Source organism: Gobio gobio (genome assembly GCF_949357685.1).
Source record: "Gobio gobio genome assembly, chromosome: 4".
NCBI classification, from domain to species: Eukaryota; Metazoa; Chordata; class Actinopteri; order Cypriniformes; family Gobionidae; genus Gobio; species Gobio gobio.
This window is the reverse complement of record NC_137100.1, coordinates 61,149,467-61,166,493: the sequence shown is the minus strand read 5'-3', so window position 1 is coordinate 61,166,493 and position 17,027 is coordinate 61,149,467. Positions and strand designations below refer to the sequence as shown.

Below are 17,027 nucleotides of genomic sequence, written 5' to 3'. Positions count from 1 at the left end.
CTGTCCGCATCCAAACCCAACACACTCCCCTTAAACGTTTATTTACAGTCTAAACCTGTCCCAGCGCCCGTCCCGTCTGAAATCAGCAGACGAGCAAAAACACTTCAAGAAATACTGCAGCTGCAATCGACAAGTTCTCGCCAGAAAAGCTGCAGCTTAATCCTGACAACTGAAACGCTGGACTGCCTGCAGAGAACCTCTGAGAAAGCAGCTTGTTTTATCATCGCATGAGCTGGAACATTCTCATTTTATCTTATCATCGACGAAAAGTTTATCACCCACACATATACACTCCTCTGGAGATGATGTCATGAGAGCTGGAAGACAAAACTTGAAGCAACAGGTCTGTTTTAAGTAGTAAAACTACAGCTAGTTGCTGAGAGACATGAATACATGGGTCTATACAATAGAATACTTTATTCTGACTGGCCAATCTTCTCGAATATATTTGCATAATTATTGCTAATATTAGAGCTGTGCAGGTTTTATATCTGTAGTATCAGCCCTCGCTTTCTTTATTCTCACATGATACAATTATTTAAACCCAATATTTCCCCTCCATTTATTTATTTGGTAAGTAGTCACGTTATAAGCGGGATAATGGGAACCTGATCAACTTGTTGGGATTCATTTTAAAAATGACTGCTAACTATACATTATTACTTACTTAGGGCCAGATTTACTAAACAGGGAAAATTAGTGTGAGAGTGCAATCCCATAAAAGCTCAGATGGGAGCGGAAAGTTCTGTGCGTGATCTACTGATGACACACAACAGAGCCGGCCCAAGTCCTTATGGGGCCCTAGGCAGAATTTTATTTGGGGGCCCCTCGGTGCCACCAATACGATTGACTACTGTCAATTCTTGATAATTTGCACACCCAGTATCAATTTTAGTAGTTGTAGCTGTGTTGATTTCATCATGTATGGCTGTAATGGTCTTACCCTTATACGGTTTTTAAATGTACCAGTAGCAAACCCACAGGAGTGGTCAGGTGTTAATATTCAAAGCCTTACTGTACTACAGTTCAGACTGGGATATGTACTTAAAAAATAAAATAAAAATGTAAGTAGTCTCTTATGCTAAATATGCTCACTTTTCCCCAGGATTCTTCGATGAATAGGAGGTTCAAAAGAACAGCATTTCTCTGAAATAGAAAGCTTTCAAAAAATCTTAAAAAATATTGTACACAACTGTTTTCACCATTGATAATAATCATAAATGTTTCTTGAGCATCAAATCCTCATATCAGAATGATTTCTGAAGGATCATGTGACACTGAAGACTGGAGTAATGATGATAAATTCAGCTTTGATCACAGGAATAAATCACACTTTACTATATTCACATATAAAACAGATGTTTTACATTATAATTATATTTTCACAATATTACTGTATTTTTGATCAAATAAATGCATCCTTGGTGAGCAGAAGAGACTTCTTTTAGGAACAAGAAATTTTGATTTCTTTCAAACATTAAACAGAGCTTTTATTTTGGCGGAAATACAATTTTATTTTTTGCATTCCATTCGACTGTGTAGAAAGAACCTTTTTATTTTCTAAATAAAAACTTCCAAAATATAGGCTACACAACTTATAATTCCAAGGGGACGATATAGCAGTTTGCAGAAAAACATTTATTGAGAAACTGGAAGCTATGCTGTACTCCTTACAAAACATGCAGCACGTCAGACAAGATATTCACACTAAACCATAGCATTCTCAAATCCATCCATTCATAAAAAGGTTACCGAGCAACTGACGAGTAACGTTACGTTTTAGCGCCGTTTTCTCGCACTTTGGACCTTGAACCCTGGCTAACAATAGTGTATTGCCGATGGCGCCGCGAGCTCGTGCAATGCTGTCAGAATCAATCCGTGCATATATTAGAAAACTTAACATTTTGCAGTTTATTTAGTAATTGTTTAAGGCCATTTTGCGATTTCAATCATCAAAATAACATACAGCAAAAAGTCATTTAATGTGCTCTTGGGGGGCCCTAAGCAGCCGCTTAGTTCGCTTATGCCTTGGGCCGGCTCTGACACACAAATTAAAGAACCCAGTTGGGTTTATACGGTAAATAATGCCACAAACACCAGTAAAACTGACAAGCGTAAACCTTAGTAAATCACCTTGCATGATTCATTTAAATACTCTCCTCCCATAGATTTTGCATCTGAAAGGGAAACTCCAACAAATGCATATGCAATAAGGTCAGCTGCAAAAATAACCCTGTCCACGTCTTTTCAGCGCAATTTTTTCACTGCATGTCTTTAGTAAATCCTGACAGTAGTTTAACGCCAAAAGAGGGTTTGCACTGGCGCAAGCGGATAGTAAATCTGACCCTAGTTTTGTAAACAGGAGAGCTACTCTCACTCTACTGCATTTAGAATTAAAGGTCCCATGATGTGGATTTTTTTATTATTTTATAATGTTTCCTGAGGTGTACTTATATTGCTAGTATGATTTTTACATCATAAAATGTCATAATTTAGAAATAAAAAGCATTTTTCTACCCTGATTTTAGCCCTCTGGCTTGAATGCTCTGTTTGAAGGGGCGTGTCTGCTGTGAGACTTCAGTGTAAACGCCCACTGTTGTGATTGGCTGACATCTTTGCATTTGAAATGCGTATTACACTTTTACTACGTTTTTTTTTTTACCATTACAGCTGTCAAGATGAACAAATCGTGAAAGTTTTGATTATAGCATTATTTTTAGATCTTTTCCCATCACATGAAAGGCTGCAGTGATGAGCATTGAGTACACAGACAGTCTGTTGATCGCGTGAATGCAGTGATCTCGTCATTGCAGCGCTATTTCTCTCACAAAATGCTTTCACCACAACTAACAGCAAACACAATATCAATACGAATACAGTAAGAGCTTTGTGCAGCATAACAGCGTAATTCATTATAATGGCAGTGTAATTGGACAAGTGTGCAGATACACTCGCGACGTGTAATTTACAGATCCGAACATTATAAAGAGAGTGCTCTTTGATCGCTCTCTGTAGTTTAACACACTTTAAATAACAGATTTGTTTCATGCTACTAAGAGAAACGATGTGAAGTTGATCGTTTAGTCACTGGCTTGATTCACTGCTGCATAAACAGCATTAAACGTCTGTGAGAACTTGAATAATTAGCTACACATCAGAAATCACTGATTACAGATCAGGCATTAATGAACACTGTTACTCACTGTTTGTGGCGGTGCTGTCAAATCCATATTGTAAAAGTCTGTGCTGACATTGCGACTAAAATAAACTGAATCCATTTTCTCCAAATTCTCTGGGCGGGCAAAGCAGAGAAAGGGGAGGTAACGTTTCCCCGTATGACGACATACAGGGAAGATTCCAGATCGGCTCGTCTGAGCTTTCATTTTCTCAAAGGCAGAGCAGGACACCCAGAACTCGGTTTACACCTATCGAAATTTCTAGCCACTTGGGAACCATATAGGCAGGCTAAGGGAACTCATATTATTGTTAAAAAACCTCATAAAGTGAAATCTTCATGTCATGGCACCTTTAAGGGTCACTAATTCTTACTCCCCCAACAATGCTGAATAGTGTCCGGCACCCTGGGACAGAACTGAACCCTGGCTAGCTGACGACTGTGCTCCCAGTTTTTACTAAGGGATCTGAAGTTGAAATAACATCTTTTATTGAGTGTGAGTAACGTCTGTAGCGGGATCCGAGAGAGCTCTCGCACAATTGATCAAATATTTTCATTGGCTTCCTGTATAAAGTGCTCTAAGCCACAAACCAAACCAACCAGCAACGAGACGAACCACATCACAAACTCTGAAGTGACGAATCACTGCCTGACTGCCTTATTCATTAGCAGAAATAATGATTGTGAAATTGCCCAATAGTTCAAAAGCACATCACAATGCTATAAGCTTGTAAGTAACACTTTTAAGGTAGAATAAGATCCAAATTAATAATATTACAGAGATGAATTAATTAATGCATGAATGAATAAAAAATCAGTGTAAGCTTGTAAAACACATAATAGCACAATTAAAAATGAAACACTTAGAGACAGAGAGGAGGACAGGGAGGGCAAAGGGAAAGAAGGAAGAGCCTGGAGACGGGAGGGAAAGAAATAGAGAGATGCAAGGAAAATCAATCAGAAGGTCATTTACATCACTCCTCTGCCAGATGGCATTGTGGGAATAGCTGTCATACATTGGCAGTCCAAACGGGTGTGTGACATAAGTGTGTGTGTGTGTGTGTGTGTGTGTGTGTGTGTGTGTGTGTGTGTGTGTGTGTGTGTGTGTGTGTGTGTGTGTGTGTGTGTGTGTGTGTGTGTGTGTGTGTGTGTGTGTGTGTGTGTGTGTGTGTGTGTGTGTTACTGTAGATAGAGAGTGTGGAAGACTTATTATGAAATAAAAAGTATGAACAGGTGGAAATGAAAAGGTTACATAGATCACTTAACAGCTAGAGATAAATAAGTTTGTCCTGTAATCAAGAGGAAATTAGATGGGGATAAAACTAATTAAGTCTTATTTAAACTTTAAAACAAATAGTGTATCTGCTATCAAGTGACATTAGAAGAAAGCGCCTATAAATATAGAGGCACTGAAATATGACTTCTCCGAAACGAGTGGCTCACATTAGAAGTACGACGCATCACATCAAAAGCTAAGCTGTAATATATGAACACAGAAACATTCATATTTTGCATTCGGCAGATGCTTTTATCCAAAGAAATTTGCTCTGCATTTAAGCTATACATCTTTTCGGTTCATGCATTCCTTGTGAATCAATGTAAAAATGATGAAAAATTTACTTCTTATCAAAAATTATGAATAAAAAAATTAAATACATTTAAAATTATCATTGATACCAAATGTATTTACTAATGTACATATTACATTTCAAATGCACATTATTTGCATTTTCATTAACCGGCAAAAAAGGGGTTTGATACTGAGAATATTAGGGACAATATTTGTAACAGTAAAAAATATTGGTAAAATAAGCATCAGAAACCTACAGCTATCATTTTGGGATAAATGCTTAATTTACTAATTCATGATTTTTAATGGCCTAATATAGTGGCAATTCACCAACATACGATATACACTACTGTTCAAAAGTCTAGGGACAGTAATGATGCAATGAGCAATAAATTGTTTAAAAGCGACAGTAAAGATATTTATAATGTTACAAAATGCTGTTCTTTTGAACTTTATACTCATTAAATGCTGTAAAAAATATTTGCATAATGCATCACAGTTTCCACAAAATTATTAAGCAGTGCAACTGTTTTCAACATTGATAATACTCATAAATGTTTCTTGAGCAGCAAATCATCATATTAGAATGATTTCTGAAGGATCATGTGACATGGAGTAATGATGCTGAAAATTCAGCTTTGCATCACAGGAATAAATTATATTTTTAAAACATTTCAAATATCATATCAAAAAACAATTTTTTTTAATTGAAATACTTCACAATTTTTACTGTATTAAATAAATGTAATAAAAATGATTATTAAAACAATAAATTCAAATGTGCATATAAAACAGTTATTTTAAATGTCACAATATTACTGTTTTTACTGTATTTTTGATCAAATGCATCTTTGGTGGGCGTAAGAGACTTCTTTAAAAAATTATATCCAAACTTAGTGTATATTTTACAACAGTAGTGTATATTTTAACACCTGGAAAAAATATGAATTTAAATAAAAATAAATGTCTGTAAATGACAGGCCTTTTCTAAAAATATGGGCAGATGACAAACATAGGGCACCGTTTTAAATCGCAGCTTACCCCACTCTTCCCTATGCATAATGAGGAGGTCAAAAGCAACAGACGAAACAGACAAAAAGAGAAGAACGAGGGGTGTGAGAGATCATTAAAGGGTACAGATGGTGTCGGGGGTCAGAAGGGGTGTATCGTGTTTGAATGAGTGCGTACATGTGTGTTCGTACTCACCCGTGAAATGGAGAGAGGCATGTTGAAGTCTTTCCCCCCCTGCAGTCTGAAGCCCCAGGGGGCTGGACCCTGTAACACCACACTGTATTTACCACTCATAGCTGTCTGATATAAAACACACCCTCAGAGGCTGCCAAACACACACTTAGAGACTCCTCACAGAATGCCCTGGAAAGACAGAGAGAGAGAGAGAGGGAGGCAAAAATGTTCAGTCAGACATTGTTGCAAAAGTCTAGGATTTAGAACATTTTACATTTTCTAAATAAATTATAAGTGGTGTGTGTCTGTGCAAAACACAAGGGTTGCCAGGTTTTGCTATATAGTTGTTAAGGTGTAGGATGGTTGCTTACTTTTTAATTTGAAGGAAAGTTTTAATACTATGGGTTAGAGAGCAATAAAAACAGTGATGCTTGCCTTATGAAACACCACCAATGAGGTTGATTAGTAGCAGAAAGCAATATTAAAGGCTTTTTTTTTTTTTAGAACAATGTCATTTTTAAAAAAAGTTGGGGGTCGGTAAGATGTTTTAATGTTTGTGTGTAACACTGTACAATAAGGTTCATTAGTTAACTACATTAGCTAACATGAACTAATAACAAACTGCACTTATAAAGCATTTATTTATCTTTGTTAATGGTAATTTCAACATTTACTAATACATTATTAAAATCTTGTTAACATTAGTTAGTGCACTGTGAACTAACATGAACAAACCATGAACAGCTGTATTTTTATTAACTAAGGTTAACAAAGATGAACTAATGCTGAACAGATGTGTTGTTCAAGGTTAGTTCATGTTAACTAATGCATTAACTAATGTTAACTAATACAACCTTATTGTAAAGTGTTACCAGTTTTTGAAATAAGTCTCTTATTGCTCGCCAAGGCTGCATTTATTTAAAAACAATCATACAGTGAAATATTACATTTCAAAATAGCTGTTTCCTATTTGAATATATTTTTAAACGTAATATATTCCTGTGATGCAAAGCTGAATTTTCAGCATCAGCTGCTTATGAGATATATTTTTTCAGGAGTATTTGATGAATAGAAAGTTTAAATGAATAGCATTTATTTGAAATGCAAATCTTTTGTAACTTTATACATGTCTTCAATTTAAGGCATTCTTGCTTAGTTAAACTAACAATTATTGTTTAAATTAAAGCACTTACTTAGCCCAACATTTTAGCGGTAGTGTAATAATACAATATCAATAAATCAATAAAAAGGTTACCATGCAAAGTGAAGTAAACATTCCACGCGTTAATCGAACACCTGGCAACAATAGTATAATGAATCCAGATACATTTACCTTCAGAAAGCAACACTCTGGACTCAACGAAACACAAACTCTTCTGCAGCACAGCGAACAATACAGGTCTAAAGGTCCGACACAAAATGATCCACACAGATGGCAGATTGTCATTTTATACCCATCTATCAGAGGGGGTGTGTGTATTTTGGGGGTTGGGATGGGGGGTGCTAGGCTTACGCGTTGATATTTTGGGAATGGACCCTAGACGCGCTGCCAAACATTAAGAAGGAACCGCCATAAAGCCACTAGAAACCCAAAACAAAGACGATCAGGATCAGACGCTGGAATGTTCCACGGGTCAGATGGGCGTCCTGTACTCGGCACATTTTAAGAGGGAACGCTGTAGCCTGCCAGCATCTCTATCTACTGCTCATATTGTCCAAGAATTCACCATGGGAAAAGAGTAAGACTGCTGTAAACACTAGAATGGAGATGAGATCCACATGTGATCCGGACTGTCATCACGCATTATCAGATGGCTCTCCGTCAGCTATCAGACAAATGTCCCACTCATTAAACAAATGGACAATTATAGTATAATGTTTAACCTATACTGTTTATACCATATAACATTATACTAAATAAATAATGTGTCTTTCATCAATCTATTAATCTCAGTTAGTCAGTCTGACCACCTATAGATAGATAAGAGATGGATAGGCTATTAATTGACTGACAGACAGTGAGATATATCATCATATATCCACACAAAAACACACACACACACACACACACACACACACACACACACACACACACACACACACACACACACACACACACACACACACACACACACACACACAAAGTCTGAATACAGTAAGAAGCCATAAGGTCAGTCCTCGGGCAGTCTGGGAATCACTGTGTGTGTGTGTGTGTGTGTGTGTGTGTGTGTGTGTGTGTGTGTGTGTGTGTGTGTGTGTGTGTGTGTGTGTGTGTGTGTGTGTGTGTGTGTGTGTGTGTGTGTGTGTGTGTGTGTGTGTATTCATGTTTTTCTATCCCGGTGGGGACTTCAACCTGAATGCACACTGACACATGGGGACTCGTGTCATCGTGGGGACCTAAATTGAGGAAACAAGCTTGTAAATCATACAAAGTGATGTTTTTTTGAAAATGTAAAAATGCCTGTAGTTTTGTGTGATGGGTAGTTTAGGGGTAGGGTTAGTGTAAGGGGAGAGAATGTATAGTTTGTACATTATAACAAACATTACGTCTATGAAGAGTCCCCATAAAGATAGTGAGTCAGACAGACCTGTCTGTATGTGATGCGTGCGCACGTGTGTGTGTGAGAGAGGGGTTTGTCCGGTATCTGACCCATATCTAATATCAATAGATTAAAACTAATCACACTCCATGTATTCCTCTCTTCACTCACTCAAACACACACACACACACACACACACACACACACACACACACACACACACACACACACACACAGGGATTCCATGTTTCATGGGGACTTTCCATAGACATAATGTTTTTTATACTGTACAAACTGTATATTCTCTCCCCAAACCCTGAACCTACCAATAACAGAAACCTTTCTGCATTTTTACATTTTCAAAAAACATCACTTAGTCTGATTTATGAACTGTTATTCCTCATGGGGACCAAAAAATGTCCCCACAAGGACAATGATTTCAGATATTGCCATTTTTGTGGGGACATTTTGTCCCCATAACGTAGGGTTTACCTTAACCACAAACACACACACACACACACACACACAGACTCATCTCTATAGCCACAGAAGTGCACCCTCACACAATAAGGAAATCACATCGTGATAAATGATATATGCAAAGACACACAATAGAGCATTTGGATGCAGGCTGAGTGGCGGCAGTAAGTAGCTTAGGCTTGAGTGAGAACAGCTGAGACCAAAACAAGAACAATACATGCTTCGTGTGTGTGTGTGTGTGTGTGTGTGTGTGTGTGTGTGTGTGTGTGTGTGTGTGTGTGTGTGTGTGTGTGTGTGTGTGTGTGTGTGTGTGTGTGTGTGTGTGTGTGTGTGTGTGTGTGTGTGTGTGTGTGTGTGTGTGTGTGTATGTGTGTAATAGCCTTTCTGGTTTACAGTTTTTTCCACCAAAATGCCATTATAGATCCAGTGACTTGGGAGACACAAGGAAAACAGATTGTTGCATTGTGTTGCATTTCATCTGGTTTTAGATTTTAGGATTCATTAGCATTGCAAAGTGATCTAACTACATTAACCCACCATTACAGTGTACGGGAGACGTTTCTAAACAAAAAATATCATACACATGAACACAAACAAACTGCGTGGCAAGACTCAACACTAATCTAATTTAATCCCAATCTGTCTGCTCTGAATCAATGCAATTACACCAGACTAGCCACCAATTTAGTCGTCTGATACCGGCTGACACACAACACACACAACACTACCAAACCTGGACGTCTACCTGCATAGAAAAGCAACAGCATTATTTAAAACACTGCATGACAGATTAGAGGTAAGAGGTTTGTTTAAATCTCTAAATATGAGCGCCAGTAATAGTAATGCTTGACTCACTAATAACTAAACCCCCAAAAGGGAGTAGTTCCTGGAACAGTGAGCAGATCTTCACAAGGACCAATCAATGTTCTACATGCTAAAAATAAATAATGAAACCGTGTCTGTGCATTTGAGCATCTGCTTGCAGTGCATGTATGTGTGAAAGAGTCAGTGATCACAATGATGCATGCCTGCAGTTTCACTTAAAAAAAAAAAAAAAAAACTAAACTGGCACAGACATTGCAAAGAAGCTAGAAACAGTTTTTCCAAAAAGGTAAGATATAATTTGTATTTTTAATATATTGTACCGAATCTACCGATACAGTAAAAAAAGTATGGTTAATCCCAAATATTTACAATTTTAAACTTAAGTTAATTTTTGAAAACTAGCTTACATGAAGCACATTTTTAGGTTAACTTAACCATTCAAAAAGATAAGATGACATCTGTTTGAAAATATCTGCATGAAACCTGCACTGTACAGAAAAGATCTCCTTTTTATATATAGTGAATTGATGAATTTGAAATCATTTTTTCTCATCTGCTGCATGTCTAATGTGCTCGTCCAGAGGGGGTGAAGAGTGAAGACAGACACCGCCCCCAGCTTGGACAGCATATGACATCCACCCCATCCATATGGAGCCCCCTGAGACATCAATGAGACATTACGGCTCCTCGACACAACCAAATGTTAATCGCTTTCACTGCTGATTCCAGTTTACTCAATTCACTCCATTTGTTGTGGTTACTAATATTGAGCAACTTGAATTCAACACAAAAGATGAAAACTAACATAATTTACACAAAACAATGCATGCATTCGTTCATTTCTTCAGTGAATATCATAGAATATCACATCCTAGATTTGCTGTAGCTATTGGGTAAACAAGTAAACACAAAAAACATACATTACTAGAAGGCAGATAACAAAGGAACATTTACACCAAAAGGTAAAAAGAGAACATTTTTTGGAGGCTTGTGGCAGGTTGTCACATTTATATAGGAACATGCTGTTCATGTGTTTTAGATGTTTTTTTAACCAAACAATAGTATATTTTAGTATCTTTTTACATGCATTTGCTTCACACATTATTTGTCAAAATTGCCCTACTGTTTACATTTGGTTGAAAAGCCTTTTTACAGACATGTTGTGGTGAAATTTGCTTATTTTTACATTTCAAAATCAAAAAATACTTCTCAAATCAGTCAGTGAACAGCAAGTTCTGCTGTGACAATTTACCCCATCTAGACTAGAGTGACAACATGCCCCGGTCGGATAAAAGTAGCTATCAGATTAAAAGCATTTGACTGAAAACAATTGAAAAGACTTTATTCACACAGCTGCGCTCCTGTGACAGTTTAAAACGTTCTCCTCACTTGTGTCATGTGATGAACCTGCACTTACCTGTGTCGCGTCGCGTCGCGTCGTGCGCGTCTGTGCATCTGCGCGGCGCTGCGAGGTTCATGTTCCCTCGCGAGTGACATCCCTAAACACGGGCGGGGCCAGCGACACGCCCCTACCTTTCGCCACGCCCATTACTCCAACCTGCAGATACCCACACTTGGAGAAGTTTATATAAATTCTCTTGTTGACTATTGAACCATAACTTGTTTATTGTCTGAAAGATTGTTTGTGTGTTATTGTATTCGATTGTAAAATTGCAATGAAAAAAGTATATGAAGACTTCATATACTCCATTGCAAGGCTTATTAATTTGTGTACTACTACATGCAATACAGTTTTGTAATAAAATAATTTTTAAAAACCATGACACAAACAATTCAGTGTGTGTAGCACATTAATTACATTTTATACATGATATTTAATTTATATGATGCAAAAAATGCATAATAAAAAAATAAAAATTAAATAAACAAATAAACAAATAAACAAATAAACAAATAAACAAAATAAAACAACAAAACAAAACAAAACAAAACAAAACAAAACAAAACAAAACAAAACAAAACAAAATAAATAAAATAAAATAAAATAAAATAAAATAAAATAAAATAAAATAAAATAAAATAAAATAAAATAAAATAAAATAAAATAAAATAAAATAAAATAAAATAAAATAAAATAAAATAAAATAAAATAAAATAAAATAAAATAAAATAAATAAATAAATAAATAAATAAATAAATAAATAAATAAATAAAATAAAATAAAATAAAATAAAATAAAATAAAATAAATGTGACTTCATATACTCCATTGCAAGGCTTATTCATTTGTGTACTACTACATACAATACAGTTTTGTAATAAAATAATTTTTAAAAACCATGACACAAACAATTCAGTGTGTGTAGCACATTAATTACATTTTATACATGATATTTAATTTATATGATGCAAAAAATCACTTGAAAACTATTTATTTTATGGTTTATTATACCAATTATAAATATAATGTCCTGGCAATTTGTGTGTACAAATTAAAAATAAAATATTAAAGTAAACTTAAACAAAAACACTTCAAAGTATAGCTGAATTAACAAAATAAAATGGAAAATAAATAACTTACGAATTCAATGTATGGTTATAAATAAAATGTCCTGGAAAAATGCATAATAAAAAATAAAATAAAATAAAATAAAATCCATGAAGCGCACTTTTAGGTTACCCATCAGTAATAGTTTTACAGTGTTGTTTTAAAAGCACACAGATCTATGGCCTCAGATTTAAAAACTAATAAAGAAAGCTTGATGTGAAGGTATATTGGTGTGAGGAAAAGTGAGACTGCCATACTGAATCACTCAAGTAAGTCTTGAATGCCTTCATAGAGAGATAACAGTCATTACAGCACGACATATACTAAACATACAGGCTCTGTCTGGCCTCATCCTCCACCCAGTATGACAGCTTTTACAAAGACTCGAGACTGTTTAAATAATCTGATATGTTAGACGAAGGTTGAAACCCCCATATAGACAGTCTAAAAGCATGCACATTGATGTTAATGTGGGCTAAATAGGATGTAGTGTAAACACAGACCAATGGCAGTGCATAAAGAAGCTATTATTAGCATCTGTACAAAGAATGAGGATCAATAATGTACTCTGGCTCAAACTATCCTCTAATTTTCCTAACAGCTAAATGTAGAAAGAGCAGCCTGAGGAGCGATTAGAGTTTATTTTATGCTCTGGGCTAATGCACTCATAAAGCAACAGAGACAAATGAGGGGACGTTTAGAAATCAATGTGCTCTAAATAAGGTTAAACCTCTTTGAAGCACAGGCAGTGTTGCTGATATGAAGGTACTTGACAGTGAGACAATAGTTACACTATTTACTTAAAGTTAATCAATTCTGTATTCAAGTTATACTGTTACTCATTTATACAGGTCAAAATGTGCTTATGAGCCCATGAGAATAAAGACAGGTACTGCAGTGTCCTCTGCTGGATGGATGATGACCATGAAGATAGAATGTTTGCATGAATGTGTGAGATAAAAAAAAAAATCCCAAATGATAAAGTATTAAATAAATGTTATAATTAAATATCAATATCAAGAGAGTAGGGTATCCAATGGACAGTGTAATGCCCATATACAGTAAAGGCTTCACAATACAACGTTTATGTTACACTTTGCATTTGTATTCAATTTGGCAAGGGTGTCAATATGGAATGACCTTTTCTGTTTATATATATATATATATATATATATATATATATATATATATATATATATATATATATATATATATATATATATATATATATATATATATATATATATATATATATATATATATATATATATATATATATATATATATATATATATATATATATATATATATATATATATACACTCACCTATAGGATTATTTGGAACACCTGTTCAATTTCTCATTAATGCAATTATCTAATCAACCAATCACATGGCAGTTGCTTCAATGCATTTAGGGGTGTGGTCCTGGTCTAGACAATCTCCTGAACTCCAAACTGAATGTCAGAATGGGAAAGAAAGGTGATTTAAGCAATTTTGAGCGTGGCATGGTTGTTGGTGCCAGACGGGCCGGTCTGAGTATTTCACAATCTGCTCAGTTTCTGGGATTTTCACGCACAACCATTTCTAGGGTTTACAAAGAATGGTGTGAAAAGGGAAAAACATCCAGTATGCGGCAGTCCTGTGGGCGAAAATGCCTTGTTGATGCTAGAGGTCAGAGGAGAATGGGCCGACTGATTCAAGCTGATAGAAGAGCAACTTTGACTGAAATAACCACTCGTTACAACCGAGGTATGCAGCAAAGCATTTGTAAAGCCACAACACGCACAACCTTGAGGCGGATGGGCTACAACAGCAGAAGACCCCACCGGGTACCACTCATCTCCACTACAAATAGGAAAAAGAGGCTACAATTTGCTCGAGCTCACCAAAATTGGACAGTTGAAGACTGGAAAAATGTTGCCTGGTCTGATGAGTCTCGATTTCTGTTGAGACATTCAGACGGTAGAGTCAGAATTTGGCGTAAACAGAATGAGAATGGATCCATCATGCCTTGTTACCACTGTGCAGGCTGGTGGTGGTGGTGTAATGGTGTGGGGGATGTTTTCTTGGCACACTTTAGGCCCCTTAGTGCCAATTGGGCATCGTTTAAATGCCACGGCCTACCTGAGCATTGTTTCTGACCATGTCCATCCCTTTATGACCACCATGTACCCATCCTCTGATGGCTACTTCCAGCAGGATAATGCACCATGTCACAAAGCTCCAATCATTTCAAATTGGTTTCTTGAACATGACAATGAGTTCACTGGACTAAAATGGCCCCCACAGTCACCAGATCTCAACACAATAGAGCATCTTTGGATTGTGGTGGAACGGGAGCTTCGTGCCCTGGATGTGCATCCCACAAATCTCCATCAACTGCAAGATGCTATCCTATCAATATGGGCCAACATTTCTAAAGAATGCTTTCAGCACCTTGTTGAATCAATATATATATATAAAGATACAACTCATTAGGGGCGTGTATTTATTGGCTATATTTATATATATCAAACCTGTTCACTCAAACCTGCATGATTGGACTGATGGACCTGACTAATGATGTCAACTCTAAGATTTTGTTTAGAGATAGAGACAATTTAACTGAATTATTTATTGTACATTCCTTCCTGTCAAGAGGTAGAATGATGACACTTCTTGTCTCATGGAATAATCCATTTTTCATAGTTTACCATGCCACAAAACGTCTGTCACAGCTAAATATTATCATTTGTATGTTGCTTTAGATAAAAGCTAATTAAACAAATGTGGTCATTAAAGTTTTGTATATATTTTGTAAAGAAATGTATTGAATATAGATTAAATTTTCAGGACATTTAGGATTCAAAAGTAGGTCTATATGCTATTTATTAGGCACCACCACATAAGATTCATATAACCGAAGTTTTATTCGCAGTGCGGTATGAAATTTAAATTTGAAAATCTGTTTAAAGGTAGCTACATTATGAAAAGTTTTTTGTTCAAAAGAAACAAAATGTAAATAGTGAGTCAATACATCATCAATAATTCTTCCAAAACATGTTTTTGTCCCACCCCCTGAGATCACTACGGTGTTTATATTTTAAATATAAATTGTGTAGGCTACATATGGTGCGTTCAAGGCACATAAACGCCACCACGAAGTCGTAAATACCAGTGGGAAGTTCGGGATTTTCTTTAAGACCTGATCTGTACGAGTCAGTGAGAAACATGGCGGAATCAATGGATGCAACGTCTGTAGTTGAATATAACAGGTATATAACAGTGACACTGTCAGGAAATGCTCTTATTAAGAATGCCAACCGCCAATAAGCCCAAAGAAGAAGAAGAAGAAGACAGGCGTTGTCATTTACAACAAAGTAAGCTAGCATTGTAATATAACAATTACCCTAATATATAACGATAAAGCTTACAGTGGCTTCATAGATTAATTAAAAACATAAGTTGTTCATTTTCTATAGGCAGAGTTAACAAACCTTGCTCTATTCTCGTGAATTTCATTAAAAGAAGGTACACCGCCATCTTTCTCCGAGCAAAGAGACTTGAACGCACATGATGTCGTAAACTCGACTTCTCACCTCGTAAATACGAACATCCCAGGTGGACTTGACTAGAGCTCGTACTAAAACATGGATCAACATTGGCTTGGCTTTTCAGAGATGGCGAGAATTGAGGGATTTGAAACGTTGTAAAAGTGATGCAGAGATGGCGTTTTTATTACTCAGCAGGAGAGTGAGGTATTTTATTGCACAGCTAAACTGCCATATGTAGCTCTCTGACAGAGTTCATTGTAAAACATTATCTATTGTGAAGGGCCGTTTCATTAGGCTATGGTTGTTGTAGCGCTGTGCTGGAATTTATTTTCAAGGAAGTACCGTGTCTATTAATGGGTAAAGATACACTAAGGTCCTTAGGTAGTCAGCTTGAGATCCTTTCCCTCTAAACTGGTTGTCTAGTGACGGCGGTGTTCATTTTGAACGATTCTTTAATATGACTCGAGAACAACAAGTTGTCTCAGAGAGCGATTCGTTCATTTTGTGTTGACGACGCATGCGCAACATCCCATATGTTCTGTACAGGAAACAGAATTGATTAGTTCACCTCTCGAGTCTTCGGGTTTGAGTCCTTCGTTCATCAAGTCCCTGCCCATCGGCAAGGCTATGCAGTCACCGGAAACAGAAAAGATTAGTTCATCTCTCGAGTCTTCGGGTTTGAGTCATTCTTTCATCAAGTCCCAGCCCCATAGGCAAGGCTATGCAGTCACCGGAAACAGAAAAGATGAGTTCATCTCTTGAGTCTCGGTTCGAGTCATTCGTTCATCAAGTCCCAGCCCCATAGGCAAGGCTATGCAGTCACCGGAAACAGAAAAGATTAGTTCATCTCTCGAGTCTTCGGGTTCGAGTTGTTCGTTCAAGTCCCCATAGGCTGAATGCAGAAACAGAAATGAATAGTTCATCTCTCAAGTCTTCGGGTCCGAGTCTCGTTCTTTTGTCACGTGTTGTGACAGCCGTGTTGGATACAGAAATCAGTTAATTCACAACCTTTCTTACAAACAAGTGTGTAGTTTTTTAGCTAGTATAATAATTCCTATGAAGTACACATTGGGTTGGTCAGAATGGATAGGCATAACAAAAGTTTATTGCACATATCTTCTGATGATTTTATAATAATAAATATATTACAACATGCAGTGAATAATACGACAGTAATGTTGTATATGTTGCGAGACACTGAACCAGGAA

General features: G+C 36.4%; 1 protein-coding gene across 2 annotated transcripts in view; it reads right to left on the bottom strand.

Annotated features, from left to right (window-relative positions):
• pdlim5a (PDZ and LIM domain 5a) overlaps positions 1 to 11,267 on the bottom strand; it is a 91,780-nt gene extending 80,513 nt beyond the window's left edge. The window contains exons 1-2 of one of the 2 annotated variants that reach the window (XM_079815878.1): positions 11,193 to 11,267; positions 5,952 to 6,119 (exon numbers count right to left, since the gene is read on the bottom strand). In XM_079815878.1, coding sequence (XP_079672004.1) covers positions 5,952 to 6,050 — 99 coding nt within the window. In that variant the 5' untranslated portion in view covers positions 6,051 to 6,119; positions 11,193 to 11,267. Of the gene's footprint in view, positions 1 to 5,951; positions 6,120 to 7,263; positions 7,311 to 11,192 lie in introns of those variants that run through there. The other variant, XM_079815877.1, reaches the window with a different exon arrangement.
• Positions 11,268 to 17,027: the final 5,760 nt, after the last annotated feature.